A 16,802-nucleotide genomic window follows, 5' to 3' on the forward strand; every position below is an offset into this window, starting at 1 on the left:
CAGCCAGTCTGGGACATGCCCGAGCTTAAAAGTTACCGGGACAGCAAAATGCGACCAGGGCCTGCGCACAGATTTCAGAGCTGACCTTGCGGGAGGCAGGTTCCACACCTGGCCCCGCGGCCCTCCCTCTCCACGGGTCTAACCACACAGAGGCCTAGTATTTACCCACTAAACAAACTGTTCACGTTGCAAATTCAGATTCATCGCGGTTTTGTTCGTTCAACAGCGGGAACTTAATTTTAAACCCCTTTTAACTGAATGACCTGCTGGAAGTACACTAAAGTGATTTCATTATTTTAAAGTTTCCTAAAGGAAAGGTAATTTGCAAACTGGTCATTTTTCACGTATACCAGCAGCAGCCATTTTTCAGGATCCAGCTTCTTACCCCTCCCGTCCTCCCTTGCACTTGGTTTTACACCCAGTAGCAGACAGGCTGAAGAGCCACTGCAACCATGAAATCTAGCCAAGTAATTTTAAAGTAAGAGTTTAAAACTGAGTTTAAGAGCTAATACCAGATAATTCCTCAGCGTTGCCTTACTTTTTCTTGCTTTCCCTGTATGAAAACACACAAGGTCCTCACAAGTGAGCGTGCCACGGAAAGGCAGGGGAGGGGGAACTTCTGAGGAGAAAGCAGATGAAAAGCCTCACGGAGGACAGGGAGGCAAGTCCCACGCGGGTGGGAAGCATATTGTCCCAGGCCAAGTGTCTGGGCAAGATCCGAGCTAAGGACTTTCCTTGTGCCAGAGTCTTTGCAGAAAAGCCAGGACACTAAGGTTATGGTAGCAGATATTTTCAGTAGATGAGTTAAAGCCCACGTTCCTCATCCTCTTCACCAGTAACTTACCCTCAAAGCGCTTGTATTCTTCAGTCTCTGGTTTTCGCATAACCAAAGTATGCTTCCTCGATGCCGCTTCTAAAATCCAGTGTTTTCACACTGTTGCTGCCACCTGACATTTTGATTTGAGCACAGAATGATGAAACCACCAGTAAATAAATATGTTCAGTCTCTACCAGTTGCACTTTCATCTAAACAGAACACGCTTTGAAACACATAAGAACCAACAGACAAAATTTCTTTCAATGTTTTGACACTTTTATTTTTTAGGTATACGAAACATTTGTATGTGAAAGGCTTAGTGTAGTCATTTTCTCAGATATAATATCCCTCTCCCAGCAAAGAGCTTGCAAAAAATAAACCTTTACACTTTTATGCAATTGAATCAAAAGAAACAGAAGATGGAAGTAAAAACAGGATTGTAGAGACGAAATAAAACATTGAGAAAGATATTTCATATAAGTAGCACAAGCCCTGACCACTTCAAAACTTAGTATTTTGGAGTGATGTTAGTACAACCTCATTTGCTTGTTAAAAAGCAGAAATACTGCTAAATCCCCTTAAGCAAATAAGCCAACTTTCAGGGCACTTCTTCCCGCCCGGTTGAGGAGCAGACTTATGTTAAACAGCACAGCATCACAGACGTCAACAGCTGCTTCGGGCATATTTATTTCTATTTAATGCCTTCCACAGAAGGCTGCTTCCGTCTTGGCTAAAGCTCTGTGATTGAGAAAAAAATACGTGCAAGTTTTGCTGTGTTGACTGGGAAGTTAAGAGAACACAGATGGAAAGCATTGTATTAATCAAAATCTGCTAAACTGAAAGCAACTATTAATTCTGTAATATGAGTTCTTTTTCTGTGAGTTTTGGGTAATTTTGTTTTGTATAGATGCAAACATCAGGAACTTGTGGAGCTGACAGAGGATGGACTTTTTTTACAAAAAGGCAGCAGAGCTGGACTTTATATGCTTTCCCAAAAGGCTAAATACATGCTGCAAGGTGACCTGAGTATGTTTCAACTCTTGCAACAGCTCATTCTCTAAGACGTGTAAGAAAAGTGACTTCTCTAGCGGGAGTAAGGAGAAATGATAAATAACGGTACCGTGGAAGGACAAAAGGAACCAGAGCAAGAAGAATGCTGGATTTCTTTCATAACCAAACTCAGAACAAAAACAGCCAAACAGCACACAAGTAGGAAGAAGCATAAAACAATCTAAAGCAGGCAGACAGGGACAAAACAAAGAAAGGTGAGAACATCTCAAGGACAACGGAAATAAGAAGGAAAATTAATAGCTGTCTATTACTTAATAGGGAAATTAAATTTTTTTTGCTGCTGGAATGTTCCTTCTTTTCCTGATGGCAGCCAGGATACTGAAAGACTACCAAATACTAAGTTAGATGCATGTAATCAGGAGTGCTTGAGGAAGCTCACTGGAGTATTTTGGTACTGGCCAAGACTCTCGCCACACAATTACTGACCTGCCCCAAAAAGCTTGTGGAGGACAAGAAGTTTCATGGGGCTGAAGACAGGGAAATACAATGTCCACCTACAGAAAGTATGGTGGGTCTTAAACCACCTAACCTACCTTCAATACCCAAACAAAACCCCCTAACAGATTCCTAATCAACTTGTAAACCCTGAGAGGGTGAAGCGATAATGAAAGCTAACACAGATCTGCCAAGGACAGATCATGTCAAATCAACATAATTTCCTTCTTTCACACAACTGGCCTGGCATGGAAGGGGAAAGTAAGAGATGGTATCTGTCTTGCCTTTATTAAGGTCTTTGAGGCAATTTCGAGAAGGAAATTTTCATAAGCAGAGTAGAATATATGGATTAGGAGCACGAAGCACATACTTGCCACCTGGGATATGACACAGAAGAACTGCCTTAAGCATCTCACTGTTAGACAGGGAATATATAACAGGGTGGGAGGTGTTTGTGTATAAAACCACATACATATAGTACATGTGCATGCGCACTCCTAGGAAGACAATACGCTTCAATATTTTCCTTGCCGTCTTTGGGGGTTGGACTAGATGACCTTTAAAGGCTCCTTCCAACCCAAACTATTCTGCAATTGTATGATCTTAGTATGCTTGCACAGAAAACACATGATAAATCTAACGGACTCAAGTGACGATCTGCGAATTTAAAGTAACTTTGATAGTTATTTTAGACCATTTCTCCAAAGTATTTAAAAAAAAAAAAGAAACACAACAAAGTGCCAGGTACTATACTTACTAGAGAAGTAAAAAGCATATATACAAAACCAGGAAATAATCGCCTTGCAGAAGTACTGCATAAAAGATTCTGGGAATTAGGAAACATAAAGGTACGAATCAGTGTTGCAAAGCTGTTGCAAAAGAAAAGACAGTTTATTGTGAAATATATTAATAGGGCTGTCTTATTAACACTTGGGAGGTGATCGCCTGGGAGGGATGAAAGTCAAGGGTGGGAGGAAAAAAAAGACTAGGAACACAGTAGCACTCGGTACAAGTATATAAAGGATAAAGGATGAGTGATAATTGGCTAAATTTGTAACTAGATAACACGGGGAAGTGTGTCTGGTGTCCCTCTTCACGGGTGAGGGAGCAACACGAGTACGGGATGCAGAGAGATGGTAAGAGTGTGCTGGGCTGGCCAAGGGTGAAATGCCCAGGTGGGGACACAGTGGCCGCCCGCTGCTCTGCCACAAACAGCACCCCTCAGGTAAAAACCGAGCTTGAGAGAGCAGGCTCCATGTGACAACCAAAACGTGAACAAGCAATATACACAAGAAAAATTAACAGAACATAAATGCTACTAAGGGAGAAAGTCTCCCACCCAGCTTACGAAGGCTTCAGGGACACACAAGGAACCCCTGAATTCCTACTGAAACATCCTAAAGCAACTGCGATAGATTGCCTAACTACCATCATCAGGCATCCATTTCCCAAGCAAGGTTCTGATGAAAAGGTGGTGTTACAGGGGGAAGGGGTCTCCAAAGTAAAATTTCTTGACAGCAACACAACAGTCTCAATACAAGAGCCACCAAAATTTTAGTAATAACGATAACCATATATGGAGGAAAGGAAGAAAATGGTTCTTGCCTCCAGACATTTAAGAGAAGTGGAACCTCAAATTGCCAGCTCAGGCGTGAAGCCAGCATGTGCAACAGCAAACCTGCTAACGGCTGCTGCCGCCTGGAAAGCCAAAACGTGAGCCAGAGGCTCAGTGCCAGTTGTTGATCTCTCATCTAGCTGCTGACCTAAGGAACTCATCTGCTCTATTGTTAGATGCAAAATAAAAATCATAAAATTGTAGCACCAGAACAAAAAGTTCAAGTGCTGAAGACTTGTGCTTCTAACTTTGTAAGAGTAATGCTCTCACTCCACTCTTGACATGTTCAATTTGTCACCTTTTAGAAAACATAATTTCCAGAGAAAGTTTTCTTTTCTGAGATATCATTATGCCCCTAGACAGACAGAACGTAACATTCCTATTTCATCACTTTACACTTCTTTATTTTCAAAATCACCTTTTTTCTAGATATCAGCAAAACCGTATTTTAAAAGCTGTTATCACTTGGAACTTTTCAAAGGCATTAAAACCTCTGCAATATAAAAAACAGATACACATAGTCCGCGTTTAAGAAATTCAGTCTGTGCGTTTCCTCCTAAGTCATGTGGCAATCCAGCCACAGCAGTGCCAGTCCAAAAGTTCCAAAATTCCCATCTTTAGGACAAAACTGAATTAAACAGCAGTTTAGGTGTTTGCTCCCTGGTTCCTTCACTTTTTGTTGATTAACCATGTATTGAGAGCAGTTCTTGCTCACCTGTAATACCTCATAGAGAGGATGTCTGAAGACAACCCAGTGGAGAATTCACCGCTCCAGGCAGCAATGTAATTAGTGACTCCCTCTGTTAAAACCTCATTTTCCACTATTGCAATCTGCCCAGTGTCAGGTCCCAGTCCCTGGTTCCTGCCCTGTCTTCCTCTAAGATTAGAGACATTCTCTATGCAGCTTTTACTCCACATTAAGGTACTTTAACCTTGGAATCTTCCCTTGATACTCCGCAGAGTGCTTTTTACATTTCTCACGGTAAGTCATTTTTCCAGCCCTTAAAACCTCCTCAGCTTTCCCAGGTACTCACACGAAAACCAGCAGCAGAAGCCACCTCACCCCGCAGTGTTACAGCACCGATCCTGCTCACCCTGCATGACACAACAGTCTCCAACTCGCCCCTTTTGGTTTGTAATCTGAGTCACATCCCCTCCCGCCTCCCAGATGTTTTTTACCAGCACGTATCGAACCACCACGTTGTGCTTTCCTGTGGCCAACAAATCCCTGTCCAGATCAACTGCTTTCTGTATCCTTTGCACTGTGATTTGCAGCCCAGATTCCTTGCTATACAACTCTGCTGTGGCCACCCACCCCCTACATCCCCCTTCCCACTTTGGTGAGCTCGTGCTGCCCGGGAGATGCCAGTAACAGCTTAATCCCACTCTGTGAACAAACAAGAGTACAGGGGAACTGGAAATCCAGACAAGATGCAGATGTTTGGACTTAAGATTGTATATTTTACTCTTCTCATCAGGCTGATACCAACACATGCATACATGCAATGAAAAAAGCTGGATTTCAGGACCAAAAATTGCAGGTATGTCCTATTGCAAATATAACCCAAAGGAACGGGAAGCAAAGCAGACACCCATGAACCTAAAAAGCTCAGACACATCCAACACCAACTAACAGCCCATATTCTTTTAGTTTCTGACATACGCACAGCTGCTCCACACTATACCCAACAGCATACACCTATAAAAATGAGCATTTTGGGAAATCACGCAAGTTCTACGCTCATTGAAAAATTGCTTTCAGATCTGACAGGCAGGAAGAACACAGTCATGGGTTGGTATCCAGAATCGCTGTAAGCTTGTGCATCTCATAACTCTGACATAAGGACGCTTTATTCTCCTTTCAGCTTTTAAGGGAGACAGAATTACAAAGCGGCTCCACACTGCACAGACTGGGAAGCTGCCTCTCCCCCGGACCCATCAGGGCTGCACCCCAGGAAAGCAAAATGCTAATCCACAAGAAGCAGTGTTCCAGTGAGGTCTTAAAACACTCAGATATTGCAAGAAGCATAAAATATTGCAGGATTGACTCCAGAACAAATGTAACAAATTATGTTCTACTTTGTAACATAGATTTAGAGGGAAACCGAATATTCCTCCAAAGGAGTGATCTCCCAGTCGCTGCTGCATCCGTTTTGCAGTTCACCCATTAACAGCCTGCCTACTAAGCAGGCAAGCAACAACTGCCTTATGCCTTCTTTGAAAATTCTTCATAAAATCTGAATCAAAACAGCAACATCTTCACTATTTTCTCAGCCCTGTCCAGACCAGCTAGCACTGTACAGGTACCCAATGCTTGCCCTCTTGGCTGGAGCTGCCAGGCTCTACCACAGAACAAACTCTGCTAAAACTTAACATTTCAAGAAGTTCAATAGTCCCTAGGCTCTTACACTGATGACCCACGCTCGCACTTGACAGCGGAGGTCAGCTGTGCCAGTTTTCCTCGCGGAACACCTTTTAAATCAGTGGGGCTTTTTGCAGTGCGAACCTGGTGGGTTCAAAAGCAAGACGTCATACAACCCTTGAAATCAAAGGCTTGCTTCCATCCCAGGAGCACGCTGCCAAGGCTTTCACAGCAGCTTCTTGCTGCAGAGCTGATGAATATGAAAAGCTGGAGGAGCAGAGCATGCACCTTCGTGGCAGCCAGTGCTGTGGCTAGCAGAGGGATGGACGCTTTTTCCAGGCAACTGCTGGATTGTCTGAGCTCTGCAGCACTTGACCACTTCACAGGTAGAAAAGGTGCAGTCGAATCAACAGTGCAAGTAACCTGATTGTTTGGTACAGCTCCAGCCAAAGTCCTTTTGAAGGCTGTAACAAATTTTGCAGGGCACAGACACCCAGCCTAGAAAAAAATCTTGAGAAGCGCCTACACTACGTCAGCACCCACTGATTAACTTGGAGCAGCGAACCAGCATCAACACGTTACCCAAAGCATAAGCACGGAATATATAAGCTGTGAGCACACACCGGGTTAAACAGCTATTCTACTGCAAAGTCCTGGGGACTGTAGACTCTCGAGGCAGTCTCAAGCTTCAGGTTGCATGGAGAAAGCAGAAGGCTGAGATGGCTTCCGAGACAAACAAACCTCCCACCACAGCTCACCACCTTCCTCCTAACAGTGACTTTAACCTCATCCTATTATCTGAGACAGGCTGACCACTTTCAGGTGGAGGTCCCACAGCTCAAATGCCTTGCACTTTGAAATCCTGATCCCCAAAATAAAGACTGGCTCTTCCTGGGGGAGATGCCTGTGGAGGCATTTTTCCCCTCTGTAACAGGACTGTCCTTTATAATCAAAGGGGTCTCTGGCAGCACTGTGGTTGTGAGTTAAAGGAGGCTGTTTCCTCAATTTATTTTTTTTTTTAATTTTTTTTTTTTTTTACTGCTGCAGAACTACCTGAGCAGATCTGGCATCATGTATCTGTATGTGTTGCATGAATGGAAAGAAAATCCATGCGTAACTGAACATGATATTCCAAGAATGAAATTTAAAAAACAAAACCAAAAAAAAAAAAAAGGGGGTTACATAATGTTATTACTTTAAGTATATTCCTTCGTAGTGCTGTTAGGATGAAACAAATAGAAAGGACCATGCAATGGGTTTTCAAACACATTACTTCTCTTTTTTTTAAGACAGCAAATATAATCTGTTTTAAAGTGATTTCCTGTCAGGAAGGGTGACAGTCAAGAAGATGATAAATCCTATGACTGTACTAGGAAACTCAACATTTCCTCCGCTTACCATGACGTACAGTCAATCTTTTTCCCAGGGAGTTAAATTGTTCCCAAATTTTAATTCTGAAACACTTAGAAATTAAAACATTTATATACAATCTGTAAGTGGTTCTTTGTGGATAAACTACTATTCATATGACTAAGACACTATCTGCATTTATACTAGAAAATTGTTTATTCTGCCTCACCCCAAACAGGGAGGGGATAAATGGTCTACTCAATTCTTTCTAAAGAAGACATACAACTGCGGCTAGCACAGAAACTGAGAAAAAGTCTGGCTACCACATGCTTTTTGGCGAACATGGAGATTTTGCACAAGCTGGTAAGTGGGACGTATCATAAAAAAAATAGGAATAAAAAAATCACACTGATAGACAACAAGCATTTATTGATCTTTGGCTTTAGAAACCATCCTATCTTGGATAAGGGAAATACTATATAAAATAATGGTAGCTGTTTTTAAACCTAGAGCAAGTACTGTAAAACAGTCTATCCTTTTACAGTGCATAAATGCAAGGCATGCGGAGTACATGTAGGGTACTAAAATACTATATAAGCATCACTTGCAGTAGACATTAAGTGTCTAACATGGATAAACACTTTACAAAGGCAAGCAAGTTGATGGGGCAGTTGCTATACAGCAGATATCACAGTTTCTCTTAGATTTGCTGGGGTATTACCATCAGCAACGAATAAATATAAATTTAGTTTTAGCACTGGATGCATTATAAAAACAATTATAACATTTCAACAGAACGAATGGGCAATAAGAAAATATAATCCTGCCTCACTCTGCAAAATTTACTGAAGTTAAAGGAATTTAGTCGCCTAGACAACAAACCAATTCCTACTATTTTCACATTAATAAAATGCTGCTCGATACATGGTAACATTAAGCAAGACAAAATCAGCTTCTTAAATGCTCTACAGTAAAAAAAGCAATGTAATTTCTTACACATAGTGTAAGGAAATGTTCAGTAAGCTTACTGGAGCAAGTACTTTCCCCAACAGTGTACTACAGACAGTACAGATTGCTACAGCCACTTTTTAGAGCTAAAAGCTCAAAATGCTTTTGCAAGCCTTCCTCTGAGGAGGGCTTCCTTTGGTGGATTTGAATCAGCAACACCATCTCAACTTACAAGCACTTCATATTTAGAATGCATAATGAACTCACGAGTAGGCACCTTGCTGCTTCCTCAGTTTTAACTTCCCCACTGGACCAGACCAGGCAGGTTTCACCTTCAGTTCTTGCCATTCTTGGAGGTGGGGAAGTAGCTGAACAGGTAAGCGTGGTTTTGCTATTCAATACCCTAACAGCATTCTAAAAAAAATCAGAAGGTGTAACTTGCGCCTTTCTTTTTGTGCAGCCGCTTTGCCAGAGGCCAGCCAGCCATGTTACAATCGAGCTCTTTCATACTCTTTGTGCCCCACATCCATGTGGATGTGGTGAACTTCAGTGCAGCCTCAAGCAGAATCACTTACCTGGCTGAAGTCATTGAGGTCACCATGTGCCTGCACAGCTGGGGCAAAACCAACACCCAAGGTGACACTATAAAACTTCGTTAAAGTCAACCTGTTCAGAATTGTGTATGTCCTCTCCCTCAGTCATTAAAAAAAAAAAAAAAAAAAAAAAAGGGAAGAAAACTGAATGCACAGATGGCAGTGGAGTGTTATACTACCAGTCAGGTAGTAGGCAAAGCTATTACTTCAACGATTATCTAACAGGAATGGAAAAGATTTCTTCAAAATCTTATTTGCCTCCAATGTGTAATAACCCTAAATGCACATGGACACTCTATATGCCAAAAACTGCAAGGAAAGAACGATTTCACAGCAAGGCCCATTTTAAGGGCTAGCAGTCTTTGCATCTCCTTTCCAAAAGTTAACCTGCTATTATGTAGCAACGTAAGTACAAAGTAAGTACGCAAGAAATTTTAAGCATGTCTTGTAGAGACCACCCACGTTGAGGCACTTTAGTCTACAGTGTACAAAAAGAATGCAATGTAGCTGTAGGTTGTTTATTATTTGTAGTAATTGTACCTAAGTATTATCCATACAGACTAAAAAAATAAACAACAAAACCAAACAAACACACCACCCCAAAACCAACCAACAAACGCCCACAAAACCTCAACCCAAAATAGAGCAAATCCCCAAATCTCCTATTCACAGATCCCCATGAACCTCTAAAGCATAAAGCAAACGAGACAATTTGTTTTGGAACAGCCAACAATGCAATACCAGTCAGGACAGGTCAATATCACGTGACAACCATTTGACACCGTCCTCACTGTGAAGCATGATGGTCTTAATATTTGTAAAGCTGTAACTATAAAAATTGTCTTTCAGCAGTAATTTAGCAATAAGATGAAGTTAGACATTACATAAATAACATCGGAGGTTTTCCAATCTGGCAAATACTGAAATGAAGGGAGGGAAGTCTGTTCTTCTTGGGTTTGTTCTAGAGTAGGAAGTACTATGTGCTTTTCACTTAAGAAGACAAAAAAAAAAAAAAAAAGACTATTAACAGAACAACAACACTGAATTCATGTGTGTTCCCAGCATCAGAGACATATTTAAAATAAAATATTTACAACTTGGCAGATATTCCCTGTGCAATTCGTAACAAGTCTACCTTATGAGAAATTTTAGTCTTAAATTATTTAATAGCATCTTTACACTAATATTTGCTCACATAAATGGGAAGACTGACACATTAGACAGTTCCCTGTGATTGCTATTACAGAGTATTTCCCCACATGTATTCCTCCTAGAAAACTTTACATACTGAAAATGTGCAAGATCGTTATCAACGGGACAAAGGAATCATTGAAGAGAAGAAAAACTGTTTGTTGGCACATCATGACACGTGTATGAACTGTACTTAAAAATAAAATTCCTGGTGCATTTTTCATTGTCCTAGGTCTTTATCAAAAATACTATAAATACGCATTCTCAAAGCTTAGAACATATACAGGAAGCAGTTACAATGAACAGAGGAAAAGAGAACAAGGTTCACTTTAAACAGAAGATATTTTAAGCCAGGTTTTAAGAAATACTTAGCAGCATCATAAAACAAACAGAAATGGCCTACTACTAAGGAGTTTGTAAAAAGCTACTCTCAAAACCCTACTGAGGTGTTTGTTTTATAAATAGCAGAGTCATATAGATAGCATGTTGTTGAGAGAAATCCTGCAAATCCAAGTAAGAACTCTTGACTGATGTGTGATCACACATGGAAAAAGTTTGGTATTTACAGGTGGATTTCACACTTCAGTATAAAACTGCATTTGTTAATACTTCAGTCTGGACATCAAGTTAAAAAAAAAATGTAGTGCAGAAGTATTTGACCTCTAATTGCAGGCACTGGTATTAAAAAATGCAAAGATGATCCATGGTATCAAGATTAAAAATAATTACCATTTAAAATGCCATTGAAATCAAAGTTAGAAAAATACATACACACTGGCATACAAAACAATGTCCAGTGCAGTATTACTCTCCCATCAGTCCACAGTGAGAGACTGGAAAAAGTTAAACGCAGCATATACAGATGTCAGTAAAAGCAGCCTTGAAATAACATCTTGGCCTCATGATCTCACCCACAGAGGAGGAAGACCTTTCAGTCTAGCACTACAAGTGAAGATCAAACATGCCATCCATCTCAGTCAGTGCGTGCTCTGCCAAAGCCACAAAGCATGGCAGACCTTCCTAAAGAAGAAGTTGCACAAAAATCACGCTGAAGCACAGACTGACTACTCTGCATCAGCTTACTTAACTAGATTTGACATTTTGCTTCAATACTTGTTGCCTAGATGCTCTTTAGAGTAATATCAGAGAGGTCAAAATATTGCTCTTAATTTACCATTTGAGATTTAGGACTTAGGCTGCAGATGCTGAAAATAACAGTCTTGTTTACTCATAATGGTAAAAATTCACATTTTGTATTTTATTTAGGATACAACTGACCTGCTGTTGCCTTCCTCTATTAAGGTTCTGCTCAGCCATACTAAAAAACTTGTCCAAGAGAGCACATGATTTTCTTTGGCCTCATTCTGATTCAGTATTTCCATTTCCTCCATGCACTTCTTATTAATTCTTCAGTCTTAACTAAAACTTTCTAGTTAAACTCGTAGTGACAAAATGAACTGTGGGGTTAAGTCTGGGGGTTTTGTGGCTAACAAACAAATGCACAAATCGTGTCACGTGGCAAAGCATGAAGCATAGCATTTAAAAACTGTTCAAAATCTTCTCTGGAGAAACAAGCTAACGTTCAAAAGGAAAACACAGGCCTTTGAGAATAAAGAGGCATATGGCCTTTTACCTTGTAGAGCCTTCCAACAGCAATAAGACCAGACAATTTACATCTTCTATGTGGTACATCCAAGACCTCTATTACCTGTTAGCTGTAGTTACTGTGACATAGTACAAACTTTTAATTGTTCCTTTGAAGTCTGCCAAAACTTCTGTACTCCCTAACCACTCCATTCACTGAGGTTATGCTACCCAATTGTTGGGATGATGCATCTTTGTGGCATTTGTGTTGGTAGGTAAGTTTGACTTTACAACCCAGGTAAGCACACATTTCTACTCACACATCTTGCAGTACTTACAACTCAAAGGAGAACAACTGCCATAGAAACCAGTTTTCTAAAGCATGTCCTTACGCACAAGGATGTTCTGTTATACAGCTACTAACTGCTTTTCTGCCATTACTTGATCTGTTGATTCTTGTGCAAAAGAAATCTGGAAGAGGAAAAAACTGTGCAGCTAAAAACACCTCAAAACCTGGCAAATCCTTTAGCTTGAGATGGTACCAAAAAAGGACAACTGCTGCCTGAGAACACTGCCTGCAAAGTGGAAGCATAGGCTTGTTAGAATCTATTCTCCTTTTCCTAATCAATTTCTCTAAGCTCAGAAATAGCCCAAATGTTATGTTTGGACTTCCCTGAACTTGCTGGAAGACTTGGATTTATCACTAACTTAACACCTTGTCTAACGGGACTTCCATAATAAAAGTGCAAGTATTTAAACAATCGTTAACAAGTTTGTATTTCAGCTGGAATTCAAAGTTACTTGTACTACGGAAAGGAACTACTCCTTCAAAAATAAGATTAATTTAAACCAAGCCAACAAATTAAAAAAAAAAAAAGAAAAAGTACAATCCTGAACTAATTTAGCCAAGTCAGTTTAGGGAATGTAGGGAAAAAGCTGTGGATAGGAAAAAGAAGTCAAGTTAACAAGTCACATTACTGGAGTGAGAAAAGAGAGATGTGAACTCAGGAAGAAAGAAAGAAACATTGATTCTTTGTCAAAGGCACCTTTCCTTCTAAAATCTCACAGAAATTAAGTAGGTAGTAGGTAAAATGCAAGACAAAACGTTTAAGAATCCTGAATAAAAACTACTAACTTTTCAGTCATGTTTTACCTGCTTTTCCATTTCTGCAAGATGCTTTTTCCTGCTCCCCCAGGTGCTGATAAAGAATTGCATGGGAAAAAAAAAAAAAGCACACTTGCCAGCTGCTGTTTTAAAGGAACTCACTAAAGAAATGAGCAGATACTCCTTTGAAGCTTACATCATATACATGGAAGTCAGGACTATCAGGGTTGCTGTTTTACTTTAAAAGCCCCCTTTTTTTAGCACATCAGGTAGTTCCAGGAAGCACTGCTCACAACTGCAGCAATATGCTCCCTCTAGTTTGTCACCTCACAATTCAAAAGGCATTTATTGCTATCTTCTAGTTTTTAATAAGCTTCCTAGACTTATGGAAGGATTAAATGGATCCGAAGAAAGACCAGCTCCCACTCAGATCAGACTGCTGACCAGAAGGTCAACCATTCAGTTCTGTGGAACAATGAAACAACAACGGCCAGAAGCGCTGATCTTAACATCAGCAAAGTCCAGGTGCCTATTTTTCACTGCGATCAGTGTGACATCTGAAGAATAAAACAGCATGAGCTCTTACCAAAAGCTCCGTGAAGCTCAGCTACACAATTACCTCTGCTGAATGCAGTATATAATAACTACAGTTCACTTTTACTTAAGAGCTTTCAGAATAAATACTTATGCCAACAGAAATCGTTACTTAACGTCATTTTGAAGTCTTCTCTAGTATCCAAAGCTTACTCCTGTCCTTCACATTGCAACAGGTTACGTTCTCCTGTACAGTGAGCTAATTCAGCCAAGTTCACTATCAGAATCAAACAGCACTACATCGTTTCATTGTCCTGAACAAAACATAAACATTAGATACCTAACCATAACTTAAAAGCTGGCCTTATTAATTCTATTAGTAATGATACATCTCAAACTAACAGTGAGTGAGTCCAGTATTGCTGGACCTGTCATATTTTGTCATTCTAATTTCCTAGGAATGTTTTGAGATGTGAAGCTATTAAGTCAAATATTTTTCTTTACGCCAGTTCACACAGTTAAGCCTTAGTCCCCATTAGTTATGAAACGCTGGTGTGAAAAAAAGCTTGCAGCACCAGTAGCACTGAAATACTATACTGCAATGAAACAGGTAGAACCATGCAATATGTTCTCAGACATCCAAAATGCATGCGGTAGGTACTACCTGGTGTACACAAATCTTTCCCTACTATCAGTAAATACAATTTAATAAACTAATAAATAACTTAAAAAGGCATTCAATATAGTAAGACAGTTTATCACCAGCTTAAATTCTTGACTTTCTGCATTCGTTCAGTTTGTTTTCCCATATGGTAGGTTTGCTACATATTAAATATTCAGTTACACGTTTCCATTTATAAATGCTTATTATATGCCAAAGCTGTACACAAATTCAAGAGAAAAAGAACAGTAACATAAAAACAGCTAGTATTAGTTAAAAAACCCACTGACCTCTGCAAAGTGTAATATTAACTTTTTTAAAAAGCTACTGCATATAAATTCCCATTCCTGTTTTGCAATTATACAAAACATCTGAAAAAACTGTCGTTCTACTTTGTTCTGTAATGGTTTTATATTTGCGATCCCTCTAGTTAAGCAAAGCTTGTGAAATTAATGCTTTGCTCCTCCTTATTATAGCAGGTTTTTTATACAGAAAATCTATTTCTGAAGCTAAGAGATATCAGTTGTTACTATATGGCCAAGTTACCCAGATTAGAGTGGCAAAAGATGATCTGCCAGAGCAGAAATATCAAGATTAACGGTTTAAGTAGATCTTTTCTTCTAAAAGAGCGTGAGTTTCTTTAGTATAGCTAAGTACCTTTGAAGAGGCACCAAAAACAAATAGCCCTTTCAACTGAACTTTCAAAAAAAAATTTAATTTTCATTTCAAAAGGGATCTTGAGATTACTAGACAAACATACATCCCTCTCCCACGGCCCTGTAAGATACATTCAGTAATTTAAAATAAAGATTCCATATTTTATAACTTCATATATATTATATATTTAATATATAATATATATTTATACGTACATTACACAGATACATACACTCTCAGTCAGCAGGATTTAACTGTTTTGTTTTGAAATGTTTGATTGGTGTCACTAATCTTCTACTATTTTCTGTGAATTCAACAAAATTTATCTATTACCTGAAAAGAAGAAATTTAAAAGATCCAAATGGAATCTGTGGATCAATAGTAGCACCAATACAAATGGCCATTACTTCAAAATGACTGCAGGGACTGAAATAATGTATATTTTATAACTCTCACTGCACAAGCATTCCTGCAAAATATTTAGGCAGCAATACCTGTCAGCTCCACATATCTGTTCCGGTTAAATTTAAATTTTATACAACTTTCCTTACTGTAATATACAGCATTTCTTTTGTCCTGTTGGATTATTTCATTTTTCACGGAGAAAAGTGATCGATAGCTATCCAACAGAATATTTTTTTTTAAATCCCCTCTCTCCTTCTGTTGTATGGCTCAGTTTCAAGATTTAATCGATAGGCAGCCACTATAACCAGTACCCTTCTAACACAGTTCAGTCACTGACTGTTGATGTTTAAAACACAAAGTTTTGAGGTTGGCTTGCTATTTATGGAAACCAAGATACTCGGAGGTCATATCTTTTCAGTACACTCGCCACCACCTGCCGCACAATAATATCAGTCAGTCCCAATACTATAATTCAATTAAGTTACCTACCATTTGGATAACAAAAATAACAAACCCAGCTGCAATTTTAAACATTATAAGAATATTCACCCTGAGAACACAGAGGAAGTGTTTAAAAAAAATTCTGATATGTTTTCTCTTCATATATAGTTTTCTTCTTTTCTCTTCATCTCCTCTTGGGTACCTGGGTTTGTATCTAGCATTTGACCTCACACTTGCTTCGTCAGTTGACCTGTTCATGCCACAGTCAGGTACTGGTGATAGAAAAGCCCAAAAAGGCTTGTAGAAAAGAGGCAAGCAGCAATCCACCAGGTGAGGAAAGACAGGAGTCCCCGGAACAGGAGAGGAGTGAAAATATTCTTTAGGCTTCCCAAAGCCATTGTTATTTGTACTACAGTTACTTTCATCTTTCCATCAGCAGGTGGAGACTCAGAATAAACTGAATTGGGAAGCAGACTGTTTTCTGCTGGAGTGTCAGAATTCAGTTCCGGGTAGATGCCCCAAGAATAATTACCTGTTAAAAACAAACGCGTAACAGATTTTTGTAGAATTAAATGCAAGTTCTGTTACCTCTATCACTCTATAGATCATCTTAGATATATTTTTCACGCACACAAAACCAAAAAATTTGGAAGCTTTTATAACTTAGTAAATGCTAATTCTATTCATCTGCATGGCTTCCTGATCATACTACTAAGCTATTAGGGTAGGATTCATCTTAACTTTTCATATCCTAACATCTACATGTGATATAGCTGCCTTGGGACCCCTGTGAGTGCTGGGTATGATTCATCTCACCAGATGCAGTTGTCTACTCCAGAACGGGATGAATCACAGCCTAATAAAGCCTACCTCTTTCCGCTGACATTTTGTAAAAAAGAATGCCATGACTGCATGGCAGGCTGTGAAAGACATCCGTCACAGAAAAGAAATAAAGAAGAAAAAAAACCTAGAGTGACATCAGATCTCCCAATAATGAAATAATCCCGTATCTCATAATTTCCATTCAAAAAGC

The 16,802-nt window shown here is 39.5% G+C and overlaps 1 protein-coding gene across 2 annotated transcripts in view; it reads right to left on the minus strand.

The window, feature by feature from the left end:
* Nucleotides 1–1,205: 1,205 nt before the first annotated feature.
* Nucleotides 1,206–16,802, minus strand: part of TMEM161B (transmembrane protein 161B) — a 61,229-nt gene continuing 45,632 nt past the window's right edge. For both annotated transcript variants that reach the window (XM_056324311.1, XM_056324310.1), the window contains one exon: nucleotides 1,206–16,301. In XM_056324311.1, coding sequence (XP_056180286.1) covers nucleotides 16,024–16,301 — 278 coding nt within the window. In that variant the 3' untranslated portion in view covers nucleotides 1,206–16,023. The remainder of the gene's footprint in view (nucleotides 16,302–16,802) is intronic.

The sequence above is a fragment of the Falco biarmicus genome, chromosome Z, assembly GCF_023638135.1.
Source record: "Falco biarmicus isolate bFalBia1 chromosome Z, bFalBia1.pri, whole genome shotgun sequence".
Lineage (NCBI taxonomy): Eukaryota > Metazoa > Chordata > Aves > Falconiformes > Falconidae > Falco > Falco biarmicus.